Source organism: Anopheles maculipalpis, chromosome 2RL (genome assembly GCF_943734695.1).
Source record: "Anopheles maculipalpis chromosome 2RL, idAnoMacuDA_375_x, whole genome shotgun sequence".
In the NCBI taxonomy this organism is placed as follows: Eukaryota; Metazoa; Arthropoda; class Insecta; order Diptera; family Culicidae; genus Anopheles; species Anopheles maculipalpis.
The window spans coordinates 64,680,620-64,695,846 of record NC_064871.1 but is presented as its reverse complement, the minus strand read 5'-3'; the positions used below and the strand labels follow the sequence as shown (position 1 = coordinate 64,695,846).

Here is a 15,227-nt window from a genome sequence, read left to right as displayed (position 1 = left end):
GAGCCGACAGCAGGGCGAAATCAGGGCGAAACCGATGTAAACCGAAGGATGGGAAACGGCAGTGAGTTTTTGAATGTAGAATGCAGAAGTGTTACATAAATTACCAACGCGTAACATTCTCGTATTGACAAAAAACTGTAATATCCGAAAAGCGAACCAGGAGAGGCTCTGTTGCTGCACACAACACTTTCAAAAACTTGTTTTTTGAAGTTGTTACTAGATATTTTACTTATAATTCGTATATTTATTGTTTTTTTTATTAATTCTAGAAAGGCATTAAGAAAGCATCTATTTGATATTTTTAACAAAAACTTCTTCTATATAACTTACAAATTTCTATTTGAATTCAATCTTATACTTTACGTTTTATAATGCAACAACGGTGCCAGTCTGAGCACGGAAGGACTGAGGTTCATATTCCAGCCGGAGAGTTAATTTTAAGTATTGTAAAGATCGTCAGTTACAATGCTTAAATTAACACTAAGATTTATTGTTGATAATTTCTACTAAATGTATCAAAATTGAAATTTCAGTTGATTTATAGTGTTTTGCTATTTATATAACATTTCAAGCATATATTTGGTAACGTACGAGCATATGATATAATGAAACATCGTCAAAAGTGGTTTGGTTTCAATCATTACGTGTTTTGTTGTTTGTTTGACACGAAAATATGCAGTATTCAAACAGTTGTATCAAAATAGTAGTTTCTGGCAATTCAAAATCAAGACGATAACACATTTCAAAATCTTGACAAATGAACCACAAAAAAAAAAAGAATGTAAACAGAAAACAGTAGCATGGAACAAAATGCAAACAAATTAGTGCGATGTACCACAAGGTTTTCCTCATTGCCAAACCACACGTGTACGACATGCAAAAACCAAGATTCACATGCATTGATATGAATACATTTTCCAACCAAACTTTCGACGTCCGCAAAGTTGCAGCTCAGTTGCAGCTCCAGAGATGAAAACTCCCAAAATTTGTTATTTCCTAGCGTTCGTTATTCTTTACCATTGCGAACAAGTTGCATGGTGAGAACTGTTTCAACGAAAAAAAAAAAAAAACATTTTCTGCCACGACATCTGGTAAGACGACAACAATCTTGATCAAAATTTCCTAACCGACGTTGCTCACGGCAGGTTCGAATAGAAAAAAAAAACGGTACAGGAAAGGGGCTAGAAAAGTTTTTTTTTTAAGTTTTGATAAATACAATTTTTCTTGTCAGTCCCCAGACTTATGGACCACATACTGAAGAGGAAAAAGTTTTTTTTACAAAAAAAAAAGCTACGAAAATACCGATAGAACGGGTTTGTAAGGTAAAAAAATTGCAAAAGTGCTTGTTAGCTTGCTAACAATATTGAAATCTGGTTCGTTATTAGTTTGAAAACTTTACTAGAGTCGAATGTTTTAATCATGCTTTACCATTTAATAATATTTAATAAATTGATCGTGACATTTCACAGAACAAAATTTTTCAAGGGAAAGCTTATTAATAGCTTATTTATAAACTACACAAATTTATTGCCCAATAAATATGAGCGTTTAGTATAAGATCGCAACCATCCATATGAATTCCGTTGCCGTTGTTTGTCGAAGCAAATGGATACAAATTTTCCGCAAAAACTAGCATATTCCATTTCAAATCAGAGTCATTGTTTGACTGAAGCGCCCAACTGTCTGATGCTGTAGAAAACTTATCCAAGGCGCCGAACAGCCAGCAGACGTTCAAAGTCATTCCGACAGTCGGCTGCTGCTGATGCCAAGCTGCACGTTGGAGAGAATCCAGGTCACGGCAGCACGGAATGGTTTTTGGTTGGCAAATGTTTCATAACTCAACATAATTCCTTATGTACCACAAGCAACGGATTCTAGCGCGTGGCAACTGAGCAGGCTTTCTACCAGTGATTAAATATAGTGCTGCACACTCACACGAAACAAAAAATAAATTCCAGCACAGAGAGGGAGGGAGCGAAAAAAAAACAACATACACCCATAGTTTAACTTCCTTTCTTTATTGCCTCCCGACAGATAAAAAAGCCGGCATCAATAAACATTCATGGCGCCAAGACGCTGGTATTGTCATGCTGTCGTCATGCGTCTAGCACTGGCATCTCTTCAGCTGGAAGTGATTTCTAGATTTGTTCTCGTTTCCATTTCGCATACTAACAAAACGGTCCGGATGCAGGATGGCAAGTTGTGCAGACAGTCAGCTTGGCGCCATCCAGCAGAGTATGCTGGGAGACAGTAAAGCCTCGTAAAAGCATGCCAAGACAACTATCGGCGCAGGCTGACAATTGGTGAATGAGGTGGCATAAATTAGAATTTTCTATGTGACTGATTTTCTGTTGTTTATTTTTTTCTATTGATATTGGCTGATGTTTATTAACAACTGCTTATAATAAGTAAATGTAATGTTGTTTTTTCCTACACAATATTTGAACACAAATACAAGAGCAAATTAATCATATGAAAAATGCTACAATCTTAACGAATAAAATCATTTACAGTTTGTAACCATATGCTTTTGTGAATCAAAACTGCACTAGTTAGAATTATTACAAGTTACTGTGATGTCACACCTTGTCACAAGTTCATTCCATGTCATCAATTTCAATTAGATCTGCGCCTTTTTTCTTCAAGAACGGGAGTAATAGAAACACGTAGGAACGTTGTACGTTGAGCTTCTTTGACACAACGATAGAATTAAGGAATGGGATACGAAACAAATCTCAACTTAAAATGCCATCCTTTACTCTTTATTGGAATTGATTGCAAGGCGTTCGCAGGGGCCTTTGCAATATCCAAAACTAAAACTTGTGAAAAGCTAAACAAATTATGAGTAAGAACATCAAGATAAGCATTTATACCTGATAGTTGAAAGCTCAACACTTAGCTAATAAGTAATCGTAATCCCATTAGCAGAGAATTATGTCGCCTTAGTGCGTGGTTAAGAGCATACATATTTAACCTCAATCTAAGATCAGGTGCATCAGTTTCACCGTTTAGAGACTTCCATAAATTACGTAACGCTGAAATCGGGAAGTTTTTATTTTTTATTTGTTATTTTATTTTGTTAAATTCAACGGACCATATGTGGCCCCCTTGAAGCGACTTTTTTACGTTTTACATTTACAGTTAACATTTACATTTTTACATTCAACAAGTAATGGGCCGCACTGTACGTATACAATTAAGGAACGCAGAGCGCGACAGGTCTGGTTCAAAACGACCACGCACGGCGTTCAATCCGTGGCACATGACGAGGAACGGATCTGAGGCGCCAAAACGAGTACGACGTTCGCCTACGTCAAGAAGTCAACTAGCACGGAGCGATCTTGCCGAGGCGTAAATGTTGATACCAGAGAACAGCGCCGGCGAGTCGATGCGATTGTCAAGTAGACCTGCGACAAAAAATCTCTGCGCGTTAGTCGTGCGTTGTTTCAGCGACTCCAGGCCAGGAAAGCGCATGCCGATATGGACCATCACACCACGGATGAGTAGTCCACCACAGACCGAACTAAGGAGCAGTACAGATCTCTGACGCAGCTTTTACGGACAAGGGCAGTGTCGTTGATGGTATACGTGCAGATTAAGGGATTCTGGCAAACGTAACCACTACGCACTCATCGACGCATATCTCCAAGCCATTCGCACAGCACCAGGACTGGAACGCACTGAGAGCATTCTGGAGATGCAGCTGATCTTCAGGAGGAACCACACGTCTGACGTCGTTCAAGAATATGACGAAGAGAAGCGGTCCAAGGTTGCTACCTTGTGGTACTCCTGAAGACCCTTTGATACTTTGAAAGGTTTGGTCCCACATCTCCACCGCATCTAGTTCAGCATTTGTCCTGGAAGACAAGAACCTGAAGCTTAGACGGCAGCAACGAATGCGGGACACTGTCCAAAGCTGTCTTGAAGTCCGTATAAATCACATCGATTTGAAGGCCTGCATCGATGATCCTGTGGCAGGTACTGATAAACTCAACCAGATTGGTGGAAGTCGAACCTTTGGAAACAAACCCGTGCTAAGCGGTGCTGAGGTAGTTCGAGGCAGCAATAAGAAGTGGCTCGTACATGAGCAGCTCGAATTTTTTTACATTGGCTCTAAGTGATATGATGCCGCGATTTACCATCTCTTTCGCAAAATGTAACGCTGTTTTTCCAGGATCTAGGACTGACTTTTGCACTTCTTCTAGACTTAACGACCTACTAGGTCACTAGGCTGTTTAAAACTCTTTCACCGCTTTGGGTTTTGGACTATGTGATTTAAGTAATGTACGCATTGACAAAGCTTCTCATAAGTACAGTGAGCAATAAGTCTTTAAAACATGGGCATAAGATTCATTAAAAGGAAAGTTTAACACATTAAAGTTTAACACATTAAAGTTTAACACATGAATCCCATCCGGACCGTCCCCCCGTAGTGAGGTCTGACTAACCAACTACGTGGTATCGGCAGTCTAGAAAGCCATTTCGATGGCTGGCATGACTTTAGAGGTCCTTAAGCCAAGAATAAGAAGAAGAACACATAAAAGGTGTACCCTCTCAATGTTTGTCTACAATCTGTGGGGAGCTTGGTCGTAGAGGCGATAGCAGCGATGGTCTTTACACAGCAGGACCGCTTCAAATTCCATCCTAACCGTTCCCTCCTAGTGAGAACTGAGTATCCAACTACGTGGTATCGGCAAGACTAGTAAGCCGTTAGATGGCCGGCATGACGTCAGAATATCGTTAAGCCAAGAATAAGAGAAGATTTATTTGTACTCAAGATATACTCTGTACTGGAACTCTATGATTCTATGAACGAATTGCAATACTTGAACTGGCTGGCACATAGATGCCATTATCTACTATTACACTAAACTAGATGTTTTGTTTTCTTTGAGGAACGGCCTGGCCGAATTCCTAGATCTAAACTAGATATTTTAAAAGTTAACTGTAAGTAGTAAACGGAATGTTTAAATTAACTCTATTCATTCTATTTATGGTTGCAAAGTGAAGTTGTTTTAATCTATTGTGCAACTTCACTATTCTTACTATTCTAATTTAAAATAGTACGTTGGGAACATGTCAACAATACTTGACAAATTTCACTGCACGAAACTGTCCTGGGTATTATGGTTCTTTTAAAACAATCCTTTGATTACAATAACGTAAAACCAAATGAAACAAGCGCACTCTACCAGCAAACCTATTCCCAAACCCAATTATGAAATGAAAATGAAAACATCAAAACCATCCAGTCTCTCGTTTTCCATTAAAATACTGGGCCACGTGTGTGGACCTTGCAACAAAACAAAACCATCACCGTTATGATTTACTAACCGTGCAGACAAAGATAACATATCATAGCTGAAACGAAAGCTGCAAATATCATCTACCAAAAGGAAACCCTCAGGATATGGAGTACGAAACGGGAATTAATTTCAAATGTAACGGTGAACAAGCCAACCGACAGTACAGGATAAGCAAGATAAAGAAACAAACGAACAATTTGTTTCTATATCCTGTGTGGGTGGGTGCGTGTTGCACCGTGCAATAGACAGGTTTTTCCATTCCGGAAAATGATTCACTGCCTGGTGAACCGGAAACCAACCGAACCCACCCATCGAACTGCCTTCCCCCGGGGGAAGGAGCCAACAGACAGCTGTTTGAAACTAGCGGCAACCAAACCTCACACCTTGCCCAAAAACATTTGCAAGACAGAGGAGAAAATGCTTTTCAAATAACATGTCCCGTTTGGAATAATCCCAAGGGAACCTATTGTTGGAGTGTGTGTGTGTGTGTGTATGGTTTTTTTTTTGTTTGGTTCTTATTTTTCGCTAACCGCTCAGAGTAAAGTCGAAAACAAATCTATCTTTTGATGATATATTTTGCTGCTTTTTCCTTTTCACCTCGTTGTTGTTTTGTATTTGCTTGTGTGTCGTGGCACCGTTGGGAAGTAGAACAAACCGATGACAACAAAAGCGATGAACACGAATGAGGTCATGCACAAAAGCACAGCGCCGAAAACGAGCGTTTAATAACTACAGCCACATGTTGTCTGTGGTGTCGACGGTATTTGTTGTAGTACATCCCAATTTTCGTGTACGACTTATATAGAGATAGAAATAAGTGTACGTATAACTGATCATACTAAAATACAACACACAATACAAAACATAGTATAATACCTAAAACAATTTCATCTGCTAAAGCTTCTACGGCAACATATAGCTAAATCGTGCACTGAGAATTTGCGAGGATTAATTGATTTTTAGAGCTATTCTCGAACACGTACCCTCATCCACATAGTTCACTTACATAGCTGAAAATTAATTTATTTCCTTATTCCACACCCAGAAAGAAGCTACTGTCAACCGCTTTGGATTGAATTAATTTTGGCTACGAGTAACAAATGAGCCATCAATCGATACCTACGCCTCCAACAATCGAATCACCATGTTGTGTCTTCGCTACAAAGCACCAAACGCCGGGAATACCAAAACGGACGGAAATAGATTCAAGCATCTCACCAGCCAAGAGATCAAGCACCCGCAACGGTACGAACAGCAGAAACCGCCAAACGTGCAAGGAATATATCGTCTCCCTGCACGTCTTTTAAAATCGATCCATCACTATACCAGCCTCATCTTACAGCAGGCTCCAAGCTTTTGAAGGTGGAAGGATTTATTCAACAATCGAACCACAGGTACTCCTTTACATGCCGAGCTTTTCCGATACGTTGATGATGCCCAAGATAACTGGAGTTGGAGAAACTTTGCGAAAGTTAGATTTATTTTTGCATTTCTAATTTGCATCAAAGTAAAACGAAATCAAAATTCTTCTTCGAAGGAAAGAAAAAGGCGCAAGAAGCGTAATCGTAAACAGAACAGTCATTTAATCAAGCGATATTGCGCCGTAGCTAAGATTGATGAGCCGGGTTAATTCAATCAGATGCTACGCTCTGAACCGTTTATAGATTGTTGGGTGGTTACAGGGAGGCGCGTAGAGTTTCTTGTTGAAATATTTCAATTTTAGAATCAAAAGCGCTCAGAACTAAAATCAATTATCATCAATTTTTCAGTTGTATATTCATGCAAAAAGATACACCAATTTTATTTAGGATGTTTTTGTGTTTGAAAAGAATTTTCAGAACCAGGCTGACCATCATGGCGTCTATTGTCAACAAAAACAACCGTTCTTTCAGCTGAGCGCTGTAGACAGAAGGTATTTTTATGCGCTTGTTTTCAATCCAGATTGATGGCCGCAGCAGATTTCAACCAACCGACCGATTCAATATATCACGATTCCACAGTTCACTGCTGTATTTGTGAGTGCAATACAAATCCCGTTTTATTGTTTACCAACGGGATATTGGCAGTAACATAAATTTAAAGCATTTCGAGCTATTTAACAAAATACAGACTGTCTGTATTTGTTACATGCATAAACGTTAGCGTTATTTGATCAAATGTGCCTTACCTTTTACTATCAATAGCAGTAGCATAATTGTAATTGTGGCGCCATTCACACCCTGTCGAGTGTAGGCAACTGTTTGTCGAATCTCCATTGTGATGGTTTTTTTTTTGCTCTTTACATTCACCAACACAATCACCACTTTCTAAATCTTTCACTTACTCTTCGTTTACACTCATTCACACGCTCACACAAACACGCTTATCCGACATGATCCTTTGCTATAAGCTTGTTCTTCGGTAAATATAGCACAACCGTACGAATGCTTAGAAAACGATTAACCTTCTTCATCCATTTACCCGGTGGCACTTTTCCATTCGCACACTCACACAAACGAGCGCGCACTCCACACACTGTGTTTCATAAAATATTTAAACGCATTTTAGCAGAATTTTTCGCAACATTCCATAATCTATTTTTCACACATCATTCTCATCGTCACCATCGACATTTGCTACGCGAAGAGCAGCAAACTCATTTAGGGACACACATTTTGGGGTTTAAATAAATGTGCACTGAAGAACTGTTTTAAGTTAAAAATTTACACTTCCACATAACCCACACAAACCGGCACCAACAACGATTGTTGATGACGTCATTGAGCTGTGGTGACCGATGGGTGGTACCTTCGGCACAAATTATTTTTTAAACTCAGATACACTGTTAACATAAACCAAATTTATTTCACTTCATTTTGCTTCCACTCCATAGCTTCATCGTTTTTCACGGACACTTTCTGCTACCAACACGTGCAATAGCAATGATGTCTTTTCGGAACGAGCTCACGACAGGAACTGGCTGAAAATGCGTTCGTACTTCGCTAGCTACATTCAAGTCCTACACTAATCAGCTGTTCGTACAGCCGAACGACCGAATGCTTCGCGAATGAACCGGCCCGATATCCTACCGCTGGCAATCGGCTGTTGTTCGGAACGTATCCGTATGAATGAATGTCCTTAACCCAGTTGTCCGAGTGTTTGAATGACGGTGTTGAGGATTTTGTTGACGCTGGGACATACAACAGTTGTACTTGCACGTTATAAGCATTTAAATTGTTGTACTTGTCCTAGTCAATGTTAAAAATAAACAATAAACGTCTGAATCAAACCTGAAATGAAAGAAAAATCAGTTCATAAATTAATATTTGTTAACAAAATTTTAAGAAAATATGAACATGAAATAGATAGTCAATTGGATTTTCATAAAAGATCAAATATAGTGTTTAAATTAAATTAGTGGAAATTTTACTTGTTGGTTTAAGGATCGCTCCCAAAGTGAATTCATTCCGGTCATACAGTGTCTTACTAGGTTCATCGACACCGTGTGCCCGAAAAGTCCACAGATAAATAGAAGTTAATTATCGATGTCCAATCCTTACTACGGGGGAACGGTCCGGATTTGTATCTTGATTTTGTCATATGGAAGACTAACAATGCCAATGGACTCCTACTGCTCAAATGTTTGATAGCTTTTATTAACTCTAGTAATACCAAAACCATATTTAGTTTGACTTAGAAAAAAAAATTATCCGACAATTATACGTAATTTGATTTATTATAAGAAGTACTAGGCGTCTCCATCGTGTGTGGGCAATCATTTCCATGAAACTTGCGCCTATTCCATGATGCGGCGTGTTCTGATTGTGTATCACAATATTAACAAACATTTTAAGTGGCAAATTATCATCTTTGTTGCCCTCTTAGTATGTTCAGTGTCAAGAAATTTGCTGTTCAAGAGAAAGTTTTAACTGCTCCGCCTTCTTACTGTTTGGTTATTATTCGTCTGTATCAACGTTCCGTTATCGCCTCCGTGCTCATGATACCTACTAATGTAAATATTCCCTATTTCCATTTATATTTATTATTTTTTTTCGTTTATTTAATAAACTTTTTCTGTGATCCTTTCTTGTTGTAATGGTTAGATTTAAAGCATTTTGTGAATAATAAGAATGGAGAAAAAAGATTTATTTTATTTTATTATGTTTGAGTATGCCGGGTCTCCGCAGTATTGTCAAAGGAAAAGTTGGTAAATTGTTTTCAATTGTATTAAAAAAAAAATTCTGAATAAAAATGACAACAACAGTCACGACAAATGACATCTCACACTTTAAAAAAAAATTAATATCTAAAAAAGGGTTACACTTTATTAGTCAAAATGTCAACAGCGGATATTGTCACAAAAAATCTAGCATCCAAAAATTTTCTTCCATATATTAATTCGTTAAGCACATTAGCCAGCCAAGAAAACAGGCAATAAGCGAGGTAAAATCGCTTGAGATTTTGTGAACACCTGCTGCTCTTTTTGAAATATACATAAGGCTCTTCCAGAAAATAATGGATATAAATCATTAAGCAACAAGTCACAAGTAAAGCCAATTCGTTGAACACACACTATGCTCCGATCTATATAATCTGCTTCACCGCAATGTTGAATTTAAGAAAACCTAATTTATCTGTATCGATAAATCTAGCTCAAGTGCTTTTCTCTGGGAAAACTATTCCTGATCATTTCCGTATTGAACGGCTTCGTACAAAGTTGAATATGGAAGGATAATCTAATGCTGAGCATAGCATATGGTACGAGATAATTTAGTTGGATGGTCGAAATATGATAGCGCAAAAGTAACTTTTTCGCTCATACAGGAGTGTTCCTGAATATCAGTTACTTTTTGTATTTGGTGTATGAATTAGTTGTGAAAAACTATGTATAACTTGTAAAAATTTTAATCATCCTTCTTTGAAGTATCTTACTTATCGTTTTGTAACTTAAAACGTATGTTCTCCAATTGAATTTTCACAATTATACTTAGATTGGCTGTACGCAAATGTCATTATTCATTTTATTTATTTATAATTAATTATGACGGTCCAGTGCCGTATTGTTCACACCGCTTGTGTTGAACAAATCCTATAATCATACTGATAAGGCATTACCTCTTTATTCTTTGCCTTATCCCGGGCATACTCGGTTAAAATGTCATTATATCGAATTAAAAAATTTACTTGTACTATTTAAGTTTCATTATTGTATTTAAGTCGTAGCAAAAAAAAATTCTTGAAATGCTATAGATTACAAATTCAAATCAACAAAACTTGTGACAATCTCATAAACCTCTGGATTATAATCAGTAGCTAAGGCCACACGAGTGAAGGAATCTCGGACCGTCTAGTCTTTCTTGGCTGTCTACCTCAAAGGTCAAGTCAGTCATTGAATGGCTTACTAGACTTGCTGATACCATGTAGTTGGATAGTCAGTCCTCATCACGGTGGAACGGTTTGAATGATATTACAACTTCGGCTTTGTCGAGTGAAGGACAAACCGTATGAAGGACTAAACAAATCATACTCTTAATAGTATGCCAGTTAAAACTGTATTGTTTCGTTCTTTCTATTCAATTGAATGTTTTGTTTGTATGAACATTTTGAACATGCTTTTAAAACTTCAACGTAAAGCTTTTTTTACATGCAATAAAATAATTTGGGTGGACCGGTGGTATAGGCGACAGCGGCGCCAGTCTTCAAACGTCAGGACCGGGGTTCAAATCCCATCCGGACCGTCCGTCCCCCCGTAGTGAGGACTTGACTATCCAACTACGTGGTATCTCTAGTAAGCCAGTCTAGAAAGCCATTTCGATGGCCGGCATGACCTTAGAGGTCTTTAAGCCAAGAAGAAGGAGACGAAGACAAGCAATAAAATAGCAAATGATAAAATAAAGTACCCATGTCCTCAGTGTTAACATCTAAACACAAATACACACACACTCGCACAACTATCCAAACGTCAAGAGAAAATCCCACAAATAATCTAACCAACCAAGACCACAACGGAACACCTTCACACACTCATCTACACTTCTACTGCTCAGTCTTGAACTGTCGGGATGAATGCCAACTTACACAACTAACAAAGTGATGACAAAGTTGACTGCTGCTTGTGGTTTGGAAAAACTGTTGCTTTCGTCACATACACACGTTCCAGCAACACGTGGGGAGCAAAGTTTTGTGGTAAACTCGTAGTAACAAACCTGTCCACATTCAACTGACAACAAAGCTTTCCAACTTTGCCGCTCATTTTAACGCTTTCCTATGGTACGATGTTTGCTCTAGTATTGAACAGAGAGAAGGTTAATTTGATCGAAATGGTTCCTCCACGTGTTCGTACGTTTGATTCAGAGACCGGAAAGTTTGTCACTTATTTTCTGAGCCACAAGGTAGATGCTAAGCGTGTGAAGCTCTCTTTGTAATAAGTAGAATGGTAAATGTGCGATCAGAGCATAAGCTTTAGCTGCAACCGGATATCAAGTCCACAGGATTTGCAGGATCACATAAGGGAGCAATGATTAGAACACACCAATTGTAATGTAGAGTTTGTGGAGTGTTTGGTAAGAATCAGTCTCGAATTTGCTAAGCAAGCATTCAAGTCCAATGTTCCATTATCGAAAAATAATATTTTAGCTCCCAAACAACTACGATGACCCACAAATTGCGAGAGCAATTTAGAGTTTGTATTGTCACTGTTTGCATGTACGTGGACATATCGTTCGATACCCCGGTGCACTGTGATGCAGTTTTAATTAGTTTGGTTTTCATAAAGACTTCCGTGAGCTTTGTACCCTTTCAGACAAGACACCTCGAATTAGATCACACTTGTGTCGTTCTTCTATTTCCGACATCGGGAACTTTTAGCACGCTTTCGAAGACGTCATTCCTTCGGTTGGGAAGTGCGGATCCGTGAACGCTTTTTCGTGTAGATTAAATTAAACAAATGTGAGCACTTCTGTGCCGAATGTGTAGGTGAGTGTGAGCACTGTTTCTTGGGCAACAGTGCAGCAACACACGGAACATAAAATATCGATTAGTAAAGCTTTTAGAAATTGCATACAAAACCTCGACCGGCTGACCGACCTTAATCTATCTTATGCTTTATCCATGGTCGTAGAAACCATGATTGGCAATGTCCCAACATCGAAATAGGCGAGGAACGGTGCTAAAAAGCGGGAAGGCCGTTCTCTAGCTGAGGTCGAATAATGCATGTTTGCATCAGAACGGTTTGCGTTAGGCAGTTAGGCGAGGGTACGTCGACCGATTGCAATTTCTAATATTACGGTAAGCTTTACGACATTGTTTTCCGCCATGTGGAACGATGCATTTGATTCACGTTGGGACACGCAGCGGACATTTCGGAAAAAAAGGCTCAGACTGCAGAATATGGCAAAATTAATTGTTAGTCTAATAAATAACAAAGAAAAATTCAAAGTGTGGAAAGGTGACAAATTGTTTGATTTTTCAAAATAAATTCACACAGCACATGTTTGGCATTGATGGAAGGTTTTTGAGCTAAACTAAATAAAAATTACAAAAAATTTGTACCTAAAAACCGGAACAGCCCGGGGGTAAAGGCCACAGCGCTGACAGTCTTCACGCAGCAAGACCGGGATTAAAATCCCCGTTTCAGTTTTTTTTAAATCGTACTGCCAGTATCCCTCGTATTGAAATTACGAAAGAAAAATTATTCCTCGTGTGGTGTTTGTGCACGATTCTTTATCGGTGCTTTGCTACGTCAGTAAAACCCTCTTCAGACAGCAAAGCATAGGATGCCTGAATTTAATATAACTGTTATAATTTCAACATAAAAGAAAGCTCATTTTACATAGCTTTGAATATCTTCTAAGCTATGACGCTTGTGAGTTAAAAAGAAAATTTCTTTGAGTCTAGGTATATTTTAATTCTAGAACCAACTTCATGGACGTCACAAATTACGAAGTAAATGTATTAGGTTATTTGGGTCTATTGAAATACGTGCGATAAAGAATCAAGGATTAAATCAGAAGATTAATAGAATAATCTAATTACGTCAGATTCAACAAATGCAACCAAGTGACAATAATTTTGCTTATTGATTATGTCCTCATTTTTTATAAAAAATAAAACTAATTAATATGTTATGCAATTGCTTGTGTCAAACATTTTATTACTTTAAAGAACCTTAACAAACTCTAAATATTATAGGATTATAGTGAGATATTAAATAGTGAGAGCGACATGGTGTAGGCGACATCGGTGCCAGTCTTCATATGGCAGAGCAGGGGTTCAAATCCCATCAGGACCGTCCCCTCGTGTTGAGGACTGACTATCCAACTACGTGGTATCGGCAAGTCTAGTAAGCCATTGGACGCCCGGTATGACCTAGAAGGTCGTTAAGCCAAGAAGAAGATGAAGTTGGATATCAGCGTCGTATGTTCCAGTATGTTCCAGATAATTGGATAAATAAATAAAACTTTAGATGTTTTAGCATCGGGACTAACATAAAATTATTAACAAATTAAAAAAAAAATTTAATGACTAAAATTTTCACTTTTTTGGCCCGTATTGTCACACTGTGCGATCTAGCTATAGGCTTGTTGTTATTTCGCTCAATTATGTAAGATGATGGTTTCTGTTTGAGCTTGCAAAATGAGCTTCGAAAATGTACTTTCCATTCTCTTTGTAGGCTTCTGTTAATTGTATATTCTGAATCTTCTAAATGATAGTTATTTTTTCTGGTTCATAAACAAAGCTTTTTCATTTAAACATTATTTTAAAATGTATGCAAAATTGACAAGCTAGCATGATGATTTGCACCTACAATTGAAAATCAGTCTACCATTTCCAACCAAGTATGCAAAACGACTGCATAACTATGTAGGTGTACATTTCTAGCAAAACAATAGGATGCAAAAAGTGCAAAACGATGTGATCACGGATGTGATCTTCATAAATAAAGCACCAGCTTTAACTACTGGTCCTACTCCTACTAACTAACACACGCGTACGTGAGAAAGAAAATCGTCTTGACCGCAACCGACATCACGTTCCTCGATGCAATGGCACGTATACGAATTTATTTTCAATTGTTTTGCATTTACCATCGCATTTCTAACAGCAAGGACAACATTTTCACTCCGAATGCACTTCACTGCTTTCGCGAACCTATTATGTGCAGCAACAGCACGGCATTTACTTTGCTGCCGGTGTGCTCTTGTACTCCCAAGTGTTCGCGAGGTGAGTGTTGTTGAAAATGAATCGACGTCATTTTTTATTCCTTTCAACGCTGGTGGCTTTCGAACCATGTACGTGCGATGAATGCAACTGCAACAATCATTAATGGCGTCGGTTTTGGTGGAATGCGGGAGAAAGGAAAAACGAGAGTAATATGCCAATGCTACAGGGAATAGCGTTACCGGGCTGTGGACAAAAAAGGCTTCCGCACAGTAAATCTTACAATGAGTTGAAATGATTTACTTTAAAAACGACCTGACAATCTGACTGTTACTGCAATAGGAATAATAAGCTAGAAACAACACATTATTTAGGTGAGTTTTGTTTTCAATTCGGTGACTTTGTGTACTTACCAAACGTAGAAATACCTAGCAAAATTATTGTTAAATTGAAAAAAAACAAAGGTATGTAAAATGCTTTCCTTTTTCAAGAATTCATGGTGCGCCAAACCATGGTAATTCATGATGCAACGAGTTCATGGTAAACACCAAATTTGGATAGCATCTCCTTCACACTAGCTTCATTTTGATAGCTGTATTTTGATGCAAAAAGTTAGTTTTTATCTTTTAATACATGGGCACACTGACATTCCGTCTCCAACCACCGTGCGATAAAGCGATTGTTTTAAAGCGCTCCTAGGCGACAACATTAGATCACTGAACCAATTGAATTAGGTTTGGACGACATGTATATGTGACTGGCGGCTTTACTGTTGGCGTAATG

The 15,227-nt window shown here is 38.3% G+C and overlaps 3 protein-coding genes across 7 annotated transcripts in view; all 3 read right to left on the bottom strand.

Moving 5' to 3' along the window:
• Positions 1 to 7,567, bottom strand: part of LOC126556109 (uncharacterized) — a 37,472-nt gene extending 29,905 nt beyond the window's left edge. The window contains exon 1 of one of the 2 annotated variants that reach the window (XM_050211321.1): positions 7,474 to 7,567. In XM_050211321.1, the coding sequence (XP_050067278.1) occupies positions 7,474 to 7,561 (88 nt within the window). In that variant the 5' untranslated portion in view covers positions 7,562 to 7,567. The remainder of the gene's footprint in view (positions 1 to 7,473) is intronic. The other variant, XM_050211320.1, reaches the window with a different exon arrangement.
• The window catches only part of LOC126556023 (eukaryotic translation initiation factor 2D), a 526,420-nt gene that overhangs the window by 396,334 nt on the left and 114,859 nt on the right, over positions 1 to 15,227 (bottom strand). The gene's annotated exons all lie outside the window — the stretch shown is intronic.
• Positions 1 to 15,227, bottom strand: part of LOC126567374 (uncharacterized) — an 81,972-nt gene that overhangs the window by 54,903 nt on the left and 11,842 nt on the right. The gene's annotated exons all lie outside the window — the stretch shown is intronic.